At 31.7% G+C, this 17,555-nt stretch overlaps 1 protein-coding gene across 5 annotated transcripts in view; it reads left to right on the forward strand.

Annotated features, from left to right (window-relative positions):
* Positions 1–15,493, forward strand: part of LOC141453639 (forkhead box protein J1-B-like) — a 55,677-nt gene extending 40,184 nt beyond the window's left edge. For 3 of the 5 annotated variants that reach the window (XM_074127096.1, XM_074127094.1, XM_074127097.1), the window contains 8 exons: positions 356–615; positions 1,644–1,856; positions 3,148–3,281; positions 4,559–4,713; positions 5,489–5,544; positions 6,153–6,274; positions 7,909–8,214; positions 8,670–10,066. In XM_074127096.1, coding sequence (XP_073983197.1) covers positions 356–615; positions 1,644–1,856; positions 3,148–3,281; positions 4,559–4,713; positions 5,489–5,544; positions 6,153–6,274; positions 7,909–8,214; positions 8,670–8,697 — 1,274 coding nt within the window. In that variant the 3' untranslated portion in view covers positions 8,698–10,066. Of the gene's footprint in view, positions 1–355; positions 616–1,643; positions 1,857–3,147; positions 3,282–4,558; positions 4,714–5,488; positions 5,545–6,152; positions 6,275–6,461; positions 8,215–8,669; positions 10,067–14,733 lie in introns of those variants that run through there. The other 2 variants (XM_074127095.1, XM_074127098.1) reach the window with 2 other exon arrangements.
* The last annotated feature ends 2,062 nt before the right edge of the window (positions 15,494–17,555 follow it).

The following is a 17,555-nucleotide window of genomic DNA, read 5'->3' on the forward strand; positions in this document are numbered from 1 at the left end:
TAAATTAAATATTAGAGACCCAGCACTTAAGGATTTTGCTAAGCTCCAGTCCATTAAAGGATACCTCCTTTTGCGTGTATTTATTATCTATCAAGAATGGACTCATTCAACAGACACGCGCCTCGCTTGTCAAAACTCTCACAATCCACAAAATACAAACTTTCGGTTAGGGCAACATCCACAAGTTCTCTAATTCAATTCATGTTAATCGCTGAGAATCGGCATGAAATTATTTTTTATAATGTATTTAAACCTATCATTAAAAAATTATTACTTTTGTATTGGTTAAAACAGAATTTGTCATTAATTATTTAATTTTGTCGATTTACGCACAATAAAAAATAAATTTTTGCAGACATCAATTTGAGGACGAACACGGGAGGTACTACAGGTACGGTCATGGGAAGCAAGCAGGAATCTCCGACATCAGATTATGCTGAAGAATGCGCCAGTGAGCAGAGTGAGTCAACGTGCTCAAGTGTGGCTTCTTGCAGTCCGGTGCCAGCTGCTACGTCTCTCGCAGGACATATTCAAGCCAACATTGGTGGCGGTGGTCCTAGCGCTACGTCACCTTCTAAGAATAAACATCCACACCACATTCCGTATGATCCGCAAGTGAGTGCATATAATAAGTACAGTCAATTAGCTTAAATTACTCATCCAAGACGAAAGTGGACACAAATTTCATTCCTGATTGGAAGTGTTCTATCCGTTCAGAAAATTGTTCTAAGAAGTGTTGCGAATAAAGAGAAAACATGTTGTTTCCAGTTATTTCGAAAACCAAGAAATATTTAAGTTACAAATTTAGTTAGGCCCACAGTGCTGGATAATATATTTGATTTTATCCGTCTTAGCGAGCATATTTGTTGCATCCCTGATCGGTTTCGGACTTCCAACCACCGTTAGAGGTAGATTACTCAGTTTAGAGATTTTGACTTCTGTTACGTCACCGTCTCGCACACTACACTTGCTGACTATTATTCAGCATTAAACATTAGTCAGTAAAACATTAAACATAAGTCAGCAAGTGTAGTGCGAGACGGTGACGTAAGTGAAGTCAAAATCTCTACACCGCGCTTAATAAAATGCCTCTGATGATGGATGAAAGTGCGAAGCCTGCCAGGGATACCAACAAACTATTTATTATTTAGTATTTTCTCAAAAAGTAATTCCTTCCTTCCAATGGAAAATCGCCTACACTCAGTTAGAAGACTCGGTAACTTAAAAACTTACTGGAAATCACATTGTTAACGCAGGACCTATCGGTAACAATAATAAAATGTGTTTCCGTCGTTCCTTTAGAAGTAACGCAATGTTCCAAGAACATTCTATTTAAAAATGCCTATACTTACGAGCTCAAAAAAAAAAAAAAAAAAAAAAATGAGGAGACGAAGAAATCTAAAATAGTCTCGATTCTCATATACTTTTTGAGAGAATTTAGTCTGTAGAAATAAAGATTTTGGCATTACAAAATTTTCGAACCCAGTTTATCTGGTTTTAATGAGATTAGTCGCCAAATAGGTATCATTTTATGCAGCCAAAGGCAACAATTCAAGTCCATTGTTGATGTAGTCATTGCTTCAGTTCTACCGATAAAGCAATTAAGGTTGTTTCGTCTTCATTAAATTTAATTTCTTTTGCAGGTGCACATCACTTCCAAGCCGCCGTATTCGTTTTCCTGCCTCATATTCATGTCCATAGAAGATTCCAAAGGAAAAGCACTGCCCGTCAAAGAGATCTATACATGGATTCTTGATCACTTCCCGTATTATCGAAATGCACCTACAGGATGGAAGAATTCGGTCAGGCACAACCTATCTTTAAATAAGTGTTTCAAAAAAGTTGATAAAGCGCCGGTAAGTGTTAAAAAAACATGGCTTAGAAAAATAAAGTACCTTATCTTAAAGATCTCTAGTAACTAACTAGTAATTTGTTTAGATTATGTTTTGACTGAAGCGAGTAGAAGGAATGGCTAATAACAAAACATAAAAGTTAATATGTTTACTTTCCTCATTAACTTTTAAAGAATTAAATCCAAATCTAGATTTATACCCGTAGAATAGCCTCTGTTGGTACTTCAGAAAACTACTTAACGACAGAACTCTAATAACGTAAATAACTCAAATCGTGAGAATTCAGCAATAGAATGCCAGAAATTTTTTTTTAATGGTGATTGTTTACTAAGGAGCTTTAAATTTTAAATACAAAATGTTATTTTTAAGTTTTTTAAATAATTTTTTTAAAAAGTTATTTTTATTGCTAGCTAGAGGAAAAGTCATCTGTTTGGAAAGTATTTTCTTTTAGTAACAAGAAACCAAAACTTGTTCACGCTCTCTGCGTCTGGTCTTACCTGTGCTCCCTCCAGCCTCATCTAGGATTGGATGTGCCACTATTTCACTAAAAAACAGAATATCGAACGTTTTTCGTTGACCTAAAAATATAGAAAATAGGCCAACCGAAGGTACCGGTACTTTCATTGAAAAGCTGTTTCAGAGTTTTAATTTTCCCCCTTCGAAATCCAATACGACGATTTTCTTTTATACTAAAAAAAAAATTAATTAAGATACTTTTGTACCATAAATTTCAATGATTAGATATTATTTTTCGTTATTGTTTGTATGTATATTTATAATGGTTTTAACAGTTTTTAACAATTAATTAAAATTGAATAAGTTTGTTTTTTGTTTTAAATGAAATAAAATTTAAGACATATGTCACAATTTTATAATTCACCAATACACAATTTTGTAAAGATTTCAAAGACATTGAGAAATATTACTTCCATTGTTTGAATATTACTGTTGGTTGAATTACACCAATTATTTAATTAAATAGAAAATTCTTTCGAAACAGATTGCAATAAAATTACAAAAGTCTGTAGTAGACACTAATTTAAATTTTCTCAATTTCAAATAGTAGTTGGTGAATATTGAATGACTAAATTGAATGGATGTTCTAAACAAACATTTTAAAATATCCCCCAAGATTTTAGATACTAAGAAGGTATGAACTTTTATATGTTTGGTTCATTTTGCATTTTATAAAGTAGGAATTCAATAGATACATAGATTATTGTTTTTATGAAATCTATAAAACTGTTTATTTTATGAAGTGGATTAATTTTTTCTGTATATATATTTTTCATAGAACCTTGGTAAGGGTTCCTTGTGGATGGTAGATCCAGTGTCAAGACCCAAACTGGTCGAAGCTCTAATGAAAGCTCCCTACCATCCTTACACTAATCTGGACAAAAACAACTCTGCTCCTCACCTAAGGAGAAGGTAGTTTTTAATTTTGTAATCTCTTCTAAAAATTACAAGGGGTTTTGTAATAGTACTGTAAGTAAGCTTACAAACGGCATTTCGGAATTATACTCTAGAAATCACTTAGTGATACCCCTAGGTGATGTTTTCCAGGCCGATATTGTTGTGGTTCCGATGAGCGATAGGCGGATATCGGCTTCCCTTGATTCAAGCTCATTATCACATGCACGACACACTTTACAGACGTTATTTTGTTCACTGAACAAATGTTATCACTGGAAGGGAGCTACAATTCTGTACCTAAACAAGAAAAAGTATATTTCCCCTTGAACAATTATCTGTCGGTACCCCGCCGAGCTAATCTTCAAGGAGACAAACCAATTGCAGATCGGGCTCATTAAACTAGAGAGACGCCTAATTCAACCAAACTTCAAGACCTCCTCATTTCCTGAAATACTTCCCTGACCTTTCTTGAGTAATAGGAGATAGAGCTTGCAGACTTGTAGAACATTCTAGTACCAATCTTCAGGTAGAGTCAAGAATTAAGCGCAGATAGATACAAGAGTTGCGCATCAACAATATTAATATGTTAAAGACGGTAGCAAATCTGAAACTCCCGTTTGAGGGAGCGTCACATCTACCTGTTAATTTTTGACAATACACTCAATACTGAGTGAAAATTTACTTATTGTCAATTCTAGAACATTTGATAATATGTTTGTACGCATGAGATTTAAGTTAGAATGGAGGTTATATGCGTTTATCTTATTAAGAGCGCAATGAGGATTTTTTACAATCAGTATTAAGCAAAAGATTCTGTGTAAAGTCACGCTGTCTTCTTCGAGTAGTCTGGTGGAGTGACATGCAAATTATAACGTCTGATTGAGTGTCTACCTTTTATTCTAATTACTTTCTACTTAAAAGAGGAACTATTGCGGTTATCTCAAATTTTGTATTAGCGTTTAGCGTTTTAAACGTTTAGACGTCCCCTTAGTCAGAAAAGTTTTGTTTTATTTGAAAATGAAAATAAGTTAGGTTCAGAAATAAAGTTAGATCTGTCTTATACTTATTTTTATTAGATTAGATTAGAACAAGAGGCATTTCCTGGTTTAATTTCTTTGCAAGCTGCAGAGATTTTCTGAATAGTCGTTTTTGTGATATGATTTCGACGGATCCCACAATTCGCAAACAATCAATGTCCAATTTAAGATATTGTCTATAAAAACGAAAGAGTGGCTAGTTATTGTATGTTCCCTTTAACTTTAACTAAGAAGACACAAACTTATTGTTCGCAGGAGCCCCAGCCCTGCAGGACCGACCAGAGAGCCTAACGGACCCGAGGGTTCCACCTGTCAAGATGAAGAACTGGACGATGTAGACGCTGCCGCCGCTATGCTTGTCTTGAAGCATGGACCGCACGCCAGGCTACACATTTCGTCCCACACTAGAGGTGCACAACTTATCTCCTTAAACGTTTAATTTAATGAGCAAGTCTCAAAATTCTACCCAGAATAAGAAGTATTGTGATTATCCCATATTTTCGATTAAGCGTTTTATACGTTTAGATGTCTCCTGAGTCCGAAATTTTTTTTTTTTTTTTTTTTTTTTTTTTTTTTTTTTTTTTTTTTTTTTGCGCATCAACAGCTGAGGTCATTAGCGCCCAGAGCTTTTTCCAGTGCACTGCCGGCCTCCGGACAGTGTTCTCTCGTTACAGACAACACTGTCCATCACCGGACAGTGAGCTGTAAGAAGCTCCTAGGAAGAGAAAATCTAAGGGTCAGCTGCTGGATTCGAACCCGGGACCTCCGCGTGGGAGTCCAGTATGCTAACCTCATAGCTAATCCCTTCCCTTCCGAAAAAATTGAAAATGATCGGAGTGAGTAAACTTCGTATAAGGATTATTTACACAGGTCTAACATATTTCCATTATTTTTGTAGAACAGTTATTTTCAGAGCAGCTATCTGGGATAAGGGCTGTACTGTTCCCCGTTAAAGCGTCATTTTCTATTAATGTTTGATTTTCAAAACCGTATCATGTTATTAAACAGTTCGATATGTTAAAAAAATTCGTAATTCAATGAAAAAGAATGAGCTAGAACCATGAGAATAGCTGTGTTTTTCTACGAGCTTCTGGAACAACGAAGCGTGTTTGTTGATAGTTACTCATGTGTGAAAGTTAGTAAGTGACAAATTATAATCATATTAATGCCTTTATTTTTTTACAGAAGAATATCAAAAAAGGATGTCTTTGCAGGGGAATTCCAATGGATACAGGCACCGAGTGAGCATTCATTTTTTTTTTTTTTTTTTGTACATATGCTTTTATTAAAATTAGATACCAGCAAACTGTTTATATTGTGCATCCCTATTGCGGCCCCTCTTGCTTATAATCTGTGCAGTATTTATTAATTTATCATCAGTTACATAGATTGTTTATATGAATTAAATTTGGGGTTTCAAATAAGAGTATTTTATTTCGCAACTCTCCCGCTACATCAGAGGATTGGAAAGCAGGTCACAGTCAGGGGGTCGCGCTTGGGCAAAATTTTTGATGGTAATTGTACCGCAAATATTGATGTCAAACCAATTTTACATTTAAAGTTGGAATTAATATTGTAAATTGGTTTTGGGAATAATTTGCATAAACTACGTGAATATCTAACTAAACTCAATTACATCCGTATTTCATAACAAGTAATAATTCTAATATTGAACCGAAAATTACCGTAATTTTTAAGAGTTTTTCAGTGCAAATTTCTTGTGATGCAGTAACACTGTAGTTCTGCCACTATATTACTATGCGCCATTAAAGAAGTAAGAGTTTTACGAGAAGAATATTAAGAATTTTGATTTTACTATTAAGTCTTAGTTATTTGTTTTCAAATGCAGGATGAAGAAAGCAGTCTCATAACTAGATCCAGCGACGACCATACCTACAGCAGTCTGGAGTCAGGACTCGAGCACATCTCAGCAGATGAAGCGTTTGCTGATGGTTCAGACTCTAACTCAAGGTAGTATTTTCTGCCTCTTTCTGTAAACTTAGCTAATATTGTGCATTCTGATAAGTTCTTTAATGCGATTTAAAAAAAAAGAAAAAGAAAAAAAAGCAGTACACCTACATCTTGATCCACATTAATGTCTTTGGACTCAGGAACGTAATTCGCTAGTTTTCAATTTGTGCGTTTTTATGAATTGTAGTTGTGCTTGAAGAGACACATTTTCCTCAAGAATTCTTTTAGTATAAAGAACATATTATCAAGTCATAATTATTGGATATCTGACGTTTCAAGACTAGTTGATCTTAACAAGAGCGTACGGGAGACATGTCTTGAAGGACATTGACAAGGGTGTGTACGTTCTCATGCGACGGTCGTCGAATCCATCCAGCACATTGTGAATAATTTGAAAGGTGTTGTCAGAGGCGTAGCAATGTTATCTTACAACAGTTCTGAGACTAGCCGAGATAATGACTTTGCTATGAAAGAAAGAAGAAAAATTGTATTTATCCCTTTTGCATGTAACAGGAGTTGACCATTACATACTTTAAAATTTAAGACAAAAATTAATAAGTACAGTAAAATTAAACAAAAACAAACACTTGTATTAAACAAACCACAACAGCAAGATACACAATTATCAGAATAAAAAAAATAATAACGATATGTTTATTCATTTAAAACAAATGATCTTAATTGTAAGCTTCCTGTGGTAAAATAAAAAATGTCCTTCAACTTGTTTACCTATCCAGTGATAATATCTATTGAATTTCTGAAATTTGATGAATATTTAAAAGATATTGCTGTAGGTAGTAGATTGTACTTCCTAGATGGTGAGTAAATTAGACACCTTAAGAAGAAATGTTTCAGATTCTCTTCCTTATGCATGTTGCAGATTGTGCATATGGTACCACACTCAATTTATGGTAGGATACCCTTATACCAAACCCGTACCTCTTCGGTTCTAGACTCTCTAAGTTGGTTAACAAATCTTATTATACTTATTGAAAGTTTTTATGTAATAAGTATGTCTCGCCAAGACCTAGGCTACTAATTTCACTGTAAATAGTACTGTAACTTGAATGAAGAGCTCTTTGCACGTCTTTGGATACGGTATTATTGTTCCATTTTTCTAACAAGTCAGGTATCCTCCCATGAATGGTACTAGGATCTTCTAATATCCACAGATCTGTTTCACCTACTAAGCTAAGGGCTTCTGACTGTGCAATGCATTTTGATGGTTTATGGGCTCCTCGAGAGTTAATAAGATAAGGAAGTACCAGGAACTGGTGTATAAAACAAAATATGTACATTATTGAAAATATGTCTCATGATGCCTATTATTTTCTCCCCAAACGAAACTGCGGAGGAGCCAATTAAATGTTTTTTGTTCTCACCAATCAATGTTTCTGAGAACGCTCAGAATAGTCCTGGAAGTCCCCAACAATCCAATTTAATAACAGCTAAACCCACGATGGAATTTTTGAGTTAATAAGTAACATTTTAATAACAATAACATTGTCCTTAGACGTTGACGCCCCTTAAATTAAAAAGTAATAATAATTGAATCCTCAGATATTGACGCGTCCTAAATTAAAAAATAAAAATATTTTTTTAAATAAAATAATAACAATAATATTGTTATCTAGTTGTTCGCTTCGAATCTTTGAGGATCCTGAATTGGAGGAGAGGCGAAAAACAGCAGAAGGAGCCGATGCACTTTTAAATTTAGCTGGGATCAAAACAAGCGGTGGACAACGACTTGTCACAGAAACACCGTTAAGTTCTCGTGTCGGAAATCATCCTCCATTGGTCAAACGATCTCGGCTAATTTCATCATCAAATTACACCAATAATAATAATAATTGTATTAACAATAACAATACCCACCATACGATGGTTCCAGCTAAGTTGAGAAGAAAAGCTGCCTGCCCACAGAAGGTTAGATGCAAAAGGTAGGATCAAAGGAGATAACGGTGCATAAAACTAGTGTTCTCAATTAGTAGCCAGCTGCCCAACTGCAGCGCATATAATTAATTTTTTTTGTTTTGTTATTTAATTTAATTATTTGTTTTCTTCCAACTCCTTGAGTAGTCGTTGTAAATAAAATATTTATGTAAATTATGAATAACAAAGCTGTGGGGAACATACACTCCCTAAAACGTCTTGTGGGATAAAGTAAATAAAAATAAATACAGACTAACGAAATGAGTTAGGGAAGAATTTTTGAATATTTCGCAATTCAATTTTTGAAAAAAAGAAAGAAGCAATATTGAATAAATTTAATTTATGTTTTTGTAGACGATTAGTGAAATAATTTCGGTTGTTCCCGAAATTGGTTTAGAGCTACGATCACAGCATCTAATACTAAACAGATCCAAATAATGTACAGAAATAATATATTTTTTAGATTGCAGTTTAACCTGGGCCTTCAATAATGTTATGAAAAAATAAATGATGCAGCATTATATTAATATCAAATATGTGTAATTATTACCATTTTCCAAAGGGTTTTTTTTTGTAATACTCTTGATAGCAAGGGTGAATTTAGTCAGTTGTAACAATATATATATACATATATATTTATTTATTAATAATATATATAACATAAAAAAAATTAAACATAGAAGAAATATTATAAATATTGTAAATATTTGTATTAAAAAAAAAGTAGCAAGCAACAAAAAAAATTCTATTAAATTGTTAAATATTTTTTAAATAAACGTTATATATTTATAACCCATATATATATATATATATATATGGGTTATATATATATATATATATATATATATATATATATATATATATATATATATATATATATATATATATATATATATATATATAAACGTATGGTTGATTTGGTTGTCATTATTTAAGTACAATTTCGTTACGAATATTTTTTATAATCGGGATAAAAGTAAACAAAAATATTTATGTTGCGGTTGAATTGAAAGATGAGTGCGTAGGCAGATTACGATTTTGTTTCCAATTTACTCCCCCCTTATTCAGAATTCAAGTCCTGAAAAACGCTGTAATGTACCGAACTAACGTTTAGTTTTATGTTTTGAACAGCCATTTTCTTTATTGTAATCGTAACCCTGCCTTAAAACGCATTTTATTTCTAGTAAACGTACATTAATTACACTGTTCTGTTGGCTTGTTTATTGTTATTTACTGTTATTATTAAACAGAAAACAAACAATTACTTACAAATTAACTATTTTTATGACCGTTTTATTTGATTATGTTTGGTTAAGAAAAATACTCATTGTTCTAAATTTTTATTTATTTTTTTCGTTCTGTTAATATTGCAAATCTTTATATTTCCAACCCTTAAAAAGGGAAATATTTATTGTATAGGGAATAATTAATATTTTATTGTAAAAATTTATTGTTAATTTATAAATTAGCCCAACTGTAATGTTTTTAAAATATATAATCACTAGAGAATTTTTTCTTTTTTCAAAATTATCGTCAATTCAGTTGGAAAATAATTTAAACTTGAATAAGGCTATGGGGTGAAACGCCTCTGTTTATTAGCAAAATTTATTATAGCATTAAAAAAACAAAACAAAAATAAGCATTAGATTGACAATTAATCCCTCTTTAAACTGTTATAAAAGTAAAAATTCGAACGTATGTATATGTTCTTACCCATGCACAATCGATTAATTTGCCTTTTATTATTAGTGTATTTAATTAAAATGTAAAAAGAAAATAAAAAAAAATATCCTTTCAAACAATGGATTTAAAGTGCCAAAGAAAATAAATGTTTTCTTTTTAATAAATATAATACCGAATGAGAGAACCCACTAAATAGGTAAAAAGCCACTGCCTTTTATTTACGAAAAATAAATGATTAAATAAAAATGGCTTAAAACTGCATAGAGAAAGTTGGCAAAGTTTTGCAGTCATCTAAATTCTAGTGAATTCAGTAATGCAGGAGGTTAAATCTTCAGTCTGTATTTAATGTTATAATTCTCAGTGTTTGTTTTCCAATAAAATTGAAAACAATCATTTACTGTTATTTGTTCGTGATGAGTTTAGTAGGAATTCTTTGTTTGTTAATTTGTAGATGAAACTTTTTTCCAAACGATTTTTCTAGGTATTTCGGTCCTAATAAGGCCATTGTCGTCGGGGTTATTTATTTATTTTGCACTAAATAGTATTTTGAGTTTGCTGTGTCCACATTAGTTGTGAGTCCATCAGATTTTCCATTTTCTCATTTATATTTGATCTTATAATATCACCTAATGTATGTAAAAAAAAAAAAAAAAAAAAAAAAAAAAAAAAAAAAAAAAAAAAAAAAAAAACACGTATTACGCTTCAGAATCATCGGATTGTTACTAAGACACAGTCTGTGTTACAGTCTCAAGGATATAAAACAAGTAAAATGTTTACATAAATACATTGTTTAAATTTATTATAATAGCTTCTGGTGAGACTTCGTTCTTTTGTATCTGGACCGTGTGATTAAGTTTATCGCTACACAAAAACGTAAGAACAAATCAAAATCACAGGCTATTAATCCTAAACCCTAAGACTAAAAATAATGCTGGGTTAAATGGATACTAGTTCTTACTAGAGTACTTAGAGTACGGTGGTGTTAAAATCAAGTGCAAATGAGAAAAAAATATTAATACTTCACCATACAAACGCATTTAGTGCAATAGAAATGTGCAATGGCATTATTACAGAGACTGGACCTGACAAACATTCAATACTATGAGAAGTATCATCTACAAATCCACCAGCAATTAAACGTACAATTTGTTTGCGCTTTTTTCTTTGCAAAATGCTGAAGAACTTTTAAAACAAAAAATGACGCAAATCCGGATGGGAAAATGTGGTGTGTGGTTCATATGACGGCAAATTTGTTATGTGATGTTGATGTCTGTGTTTCGGAATTGTTGGGTGTTGGGAACGCACATTATTAACCGTTATGGTTTTCAAAATAAAATCACACCAAATTATAAAATTTAGTTTATTTGTAAATACATTATTAGAGGAAATCAACTGTTTCAAAAAATCTTATGTAGTTCAAATTTTTTAAAATTAAGAATAATTATTCTATTTATTTATGATTAACTTTAGTTTTGTTTAAAACGATTAATAATTTAGGTAAAGCAATATTGTCATATGAAGGTTTCCGTTAGACATTTAATAAAATGTTGAAACTAAATACGAGTAATAACGTTAGTATGTCTTCCCTTCGTAGATGCCAAATATTTAGTATCTTTTCTCGAAAATTTAGTAGGTAAGCCAAATTTGGGATGGTGAATGTTTAAATGATTAAATAAAAAAAATGAACAAAATAAAAAGAGTTTGTTCAGGATATTCATACAGTGGGCAAAAAATTATATTTTTTAATTTAAGGCGGATCAACGTATGTAAGAGTTCACTGGCCTTCAGTGGAGGAAGTATTTTTTTCGATATTCGTTTTTCCAGTTGTTCATTTTTCAGATTTACAAAATTAGAAGAATTAAAGCTTTTCCGTCTGTTTTTGGACCTGGTGTAGTGGTGAGTGTATACGTGTCCGTACGTGTAAATGAACCCCAGTAAATTTTATTTGTATCAATAAAATTGTAAAAACAAAACACTCCCTTTACTACAACTTTTAATTTATAATTTTTTCTAACTCCCAAGTTTAAATTTTACAAATTTAATTCTTACTACCTTCAACCTTAGCACATTCCGCTAACATGACAGTTTAGAAGCACACAACCTCAGAAATGTCCTAAAACCAATTTTCCTATAAAAATAAAAGTGTACTATGTGTAATGTGAATACAAAGTTAAGACAAAAAAGAAATTAATTTTAAAAAAATAGAAAATTCCGTTCATAAAAGTGGTACTTTCAGTTGTGGAATTTTGATCGTTTAGTTACTGGAATTTTTTTCCGGAGAAACATTACAAACTCACACACACACATCGATCGTTTTCTAAAAACTTTTTATTCCGACTCAAGGAAACTAAACGGATTTTTTTTTCTGAATTTAAGACGCTATATCTGAGGTTATTAACCGGGTTTTTTAAAGTGCACTACCAGCCTACGGACACTGTTCTCTCGATACAGACATAGTCTGTCACCGGACAGTAAGCTGTACGAAGCTTCTAGGAAGAAAAAATCTAAGAGCAGCAGGTGGATTCGAACCCGTCATCGCGGCAGTGGAATCCAGTGTTCGCTAATCCCTTCCCTTCTAAGCGGAAAGTGTTTTTGGAAAGAGTTTCGAAAATTTTAAGAAAGAAATTAGTAAAAATAATAAGAAAATTTAATTTTTTTGCCCATAATTAAAAAGTGAATTTTATAAGATTATTTTTGTAATAAGATTTTCTTGAACATGGGTAAAATACTGAATGAGTTTCTTACTTCCTTTTGGTTAAAATAAAATATAAAAAAAAAGAGAAAATATAAGCGTTGATACAAACCGTAAATGAAGGATGGATGCTTCAGGAAGGTTTTCTTTAATATTTGTACAAGCGGTTGTAGATGGACCACTTAACTGTCGTAGCCTTGGACATGAATGTTATTTACTTTTACTCGAAATCATACTGAGGCACCCATCTCAAGTTTGAAATCAGTTCTCTCTTTAATTGTGCACTTGATTAGAGAGAAGAAATGTCTTATCGCAATCTGTTGTCATACACTTGTATTGGTTCCATTTATTTCATCTTGAACTGAAATAATAAAATAAAAATTACGCTTACCCACAGAGGCCTAACTCAACATTTATCTTGCTTTATTTGCTATAACTTCTAAAACAAATATATGAAAAATTGATATTAAATCCTTCGATTCTCGTTAGTGACCTACTCCTGCCATCATAACGTTAGCTGGAGAGCAAATACATATAGGTTGCGCACAAAGTTATTACAGTTTCTGTTCTTGAATTTCAATTTTTTTTAACCAGTCTCGAACCATCAGTGTTAACTAAATTAAGGAGATAAGCTACCTTATTCTTGTAGCCTATGATTTTGGAAACGGGATCGACTTCTATGTCAGTTACCTCTACAAAACTTAGTTGAATGCTAAAGAAGTGGTAGCTGGTTTTGGGTGGAGCTGATGGTTATACTACATTGTGGCCGAATGTTCTCACGAAAAATTGATTCCTTCTGTGATCAGGTGCTGAAATTTCTGTTCATCTCAGTGATTTGCTAGATCCCATTTAAATATAATGTTTAAAAATAGCCTTTTGATTTTACAGACCACCAAATAATGTTCCTGAAGTTCTCTGGGTACAATTCTACTTGGAGCATTACCTTGGAGATTCTTCTGGAGCCATCTTCAAATAATTTTCATTGCAAATCACAACTTGCTAAGAAGGCGGATCGTTGTGTAACGCTGAATTTAGATGGTGATATTTTAAAATAGTGTTTTCTATTTTCCTGTCATCTCTAGAATACTCACTTGCTTAGTTTTTCACATCCCAATGCTTTAAATCGTACCCCCTTTACCTTGTAAGTCATCGGCACTTTTCAAGAGGCTCAGCTTCGATGATCCTCTCAATGGTTGTTAACAACTTTATAAAATTTCGAAACTTATAAAGTAAACATAGCACACTTATTCCACAGCTGTTTTTGGTTCTAATGTGTTGATAATGACACAAGTTGCTTCCGCTGATTCAGGCTCAATTTTGTTAGAAGAAAAAAAAAAACGAATTTGCCGTTTATCTAACGTCAGCAAGTTTACAAACTCTTGGTGTAACAAGTCGGCAGATAGCGGTCCCCACAATATTGCTTTGGAACCTACCCACCCACAGGCCTAGTTAGGAACCTGTTTCAAAAATTAGGGAACCTAAATTATTATTTTATATGTAATTAGAAACTGTATTAAAAGCAATATATTTTTCAAAACTTGTATTTCATCGAGGTAATATTAAAATAAGGGGAAAAAATCCTGTAATATTATGCTACCGCTTAAGATTTGACTTTGTTTCATGTTACTATTTTGCACTTAGCGTGAGACCCTTTGACAAAACTTTAGCTTGTTTTAATGGGGTGATCTTTCTCTAATGTCTTTTCACAATTTGTTTAATACTAGATAATCGAATTTGTATATTTGGTGCAGCATTTAGTTTGATGATAAATTTAGTTTTCAAAAAGGCAGAAAACTTAAATTTATCAATATCCAATACTAAATAGCCTTTTTTGATAAATAAGAATGTTCGTCACACGCCTAAAAAGTTATTAGAACTGAATAACCTTCTTCTGGTTATTATTTTATCTGAGGAGTTGAGTGACCAATAATTATTCGTATTATTTTGCGAAATGTTTTTGTTGAATTCCTAGTAGGTGCTCATTTTTATTTAACAGAAAGTTAAAGAGGACGCTGTCGCGCGGCAAAAAGGAAATTTCATGAATGCGAAATCTGCAATACTTTGTAGGCAATCCAAACAATATTTTACTATTAGTTATTATTCAAAACAGTTTTTGGTTCTAAAGTACTTGTTTTTTCGTGTTTTTTAACAGGTTCTTCTAAATGGAAGGTGGTTGTTACTTTTTACAAAATAATAATTCTAAATGATTGTGAGAACAGTGTCAAAGTGTAATATTAATTATTAATGAAACAAAGTTATAATGTATAAAACGAGAAAGAAATCAATAACAAAAGTGATAAAATAGATAATGAAATAAATTATTTTTGTTTATTGTGAACTGAGAAGTAGATATTAAATGTTTTGATAGCTACATAAAATTTATATAATATATTACTTGTCTGTATAGTAGCAAAATTATTAGACCAATCATTAGATTTGATTAATTTTTATTTCGTAGAAATAATATTTAATGAAAATACAGTTTGTTGGAAGTATTTCTGTATCGATATGATTTTAAGATAGATGATGAAATTGCGATCAAATTAACTTCTTCTTTTTTTAAGAGGTTTTGGTAAATTTATTCCTTGTTTTTGTCAAGTTTTCCTGGCAAAAGGGCTTAGACTTGTAGACATGTCGCATTAGGGTACCCATTTTTTTTTTTTTTTTTTTAATATCTCTTGACAGTCTTTAAGTTAAAAAATAACCCCTTATAGATAAATGATACAGTGAGACGAGTCACACTTTACGATCCTATGCGATGTCAGTAATCTGCTCCGAACCTTAGGTCTGCCAGCAAATTCTATTCAAAGTGGGTGAGCTGGTGTCTCCTTACCATACATTTTACAAGTATCTCTACTTTGAGGAAATGATTTCCCACGGTACAAGTAAAAAAAAGTAAAGTAAAGTAATCGCCTATTTTTTCAGGCGGGACTTAACGTCCATCTACCAATAGGTATCGTGGACGGAGGCGACTAGCAAACGTACTTTACTGTAAATTTCTTTTATTAACCATTAAATAAAATCCAAGGCCTAAGACCGGGAATCAAACCCAGTACCACAATACATATTAGCTTCGCAGGTCTCGCCTCTAACCGCTCGGCTACCGTGGCGCCCCCACGGTACAAGTATTTCATAATAATGCATTTTCCGAAACCGTTATAATAATCATCTTTTTTTTTCTCCTTGCCGTGAAGCACAATGTGCGACATCCTCCAGAAACGTCCTGTTATTACAGGACATATTTCGATATTTCGCTGTCTGTCCATTCCATAATACAGGGTGTCTGTCGTGCTAGTGATGTCGTACTTTCCGATTTTCTGGCCTCTTCGTTTTCTTGAATGTTTCTATTGAATTAACTCTAGTAATTGAAGTGAGACTGTTCAGAGAAATGACAGACTAGAGAGAAAAAACAGCTTTAACCAATTGTCAATTCCAGTAAGTGCTGCAAATTACTTATAATGAACATTCTTAAATTCAAAGAAAGAAAGATACAAAACTTTGTCATTCTAACTTACAAAGAAATGCGGTTATACTAATGTACCTACTTCCTGTTACACCTTAAAAAATCACTGTTTCACTCTGAGTAGCAGAGAATAAATTTACCAAATCCAGCTTTTAAAAAGAACAAGGCTTTTTTTCCCCAACTCTACATCTTAACTTATGTATGTATATTATTATTAATGTTTGTGCAGGCACTGTCTTGTCCTCTAAAATAATAACGTTAGCTAATAATTAAAATAATTATATAAGTCGTAAACTGACTGGCCAAACTTCTGTCTTCCAAAAAACAAAATATTCAATTTATAACAAAAAATAATGTTTTATTATAGAACAAGCAGAACTTTTTTATTAAATTATCATTTGTAGGGCTCAGCTGTTGTAATATATATACAAACGTTATACATAAAATGTAGAATATTCTTCAGAAAATAATATCAGCCCATGTAATTTAGAGACCAGCCTACTCTACTTCCAATATTAACTTTTCAGTAGTGAAAGAAACAGAAAAATTATGCCTCTCTTTAAGGTTCTGTTTATTTCACTAATAAGAGTAGTAATAATGAGAATTAAAAAAATGCTGTTAATTAGTAGTCAGCTGACCGGTTGATTAGAATAAGTAAATTATTTCGAGGAAAATAATTATATTCAAAGATACTGTGAGTAACAAACGACAAAGTAGTGAACAAAAAAAGGAGCCAAATTATTTTAATTTTGTATATGATAAGAATACATACTATTTTACAATATAAAAATTGATACAGGAAATATTTTACCCTAACGCTTGTCCTACACATCTCACTTGTCAGTGAAATTTACCTGATAAGTTGGAACTATGCAGCGAAACATGAACTTATTTTATTGTTGAAATTATAAAAATATAGTACAACAATTGTGTATTTTGTACAAAATAAAAAAAATAATAAATTAGTCCTTCTTAGAGTGATATATGTATATATATAAACATATGAAAGCAATAATTAATTACGGTTATAATTATATATATTCATATAGTATACATCATGATGTATGTACATCTATCCGCAGTGGACATTTTTTTTAATCCTTCAATTATTAGTAGGGATAACAAATTGAAAATACACACTTTATAAATAAATTAAATGAATGATTATTTGATAATTTATTAAATTTCCTGTAATTTTATCTTTTGATGTCCTTCAAATATCAGAAAATATTTTCAGAATGTCTCTCTAGAAACTATGAAGTGAGATACATATGTAAATTAAAAAATAAAAATAATGTAATTTGTGAGTTATGGATGGGATTGCTTCATTATTAACCACTCGTAATTATTACTTATCAAGAAAAAAAAAAACATGTATTTTATAAAATAGTTAAATTTAATTTTAAAATGAACAGCTCGCAATTATTTAAATTTAATGTGTAGCAGTGATATTTACTGCTTTATAAAAAACGAAACAAATTTCTCCGTCCAAATAGTGCATTCACTAAATA

This window comes from Rhodnius prolixus, unplaced genomic scaffold, assembly GCF_049639745.1.
Source record: "Rhodnius prolixus isolate KJV_2025 unplaced genomic scaffold, Rpr scaffold_3, whole genome shotgun sequence".
NCBI classification, from domain to species: domain Eukaryota; kingdom Metazoa; phylum Arthropoda; class Insecta; order Hemiptera; family Reduviidae; genus Rhodnius; species Rhodnius prolixus.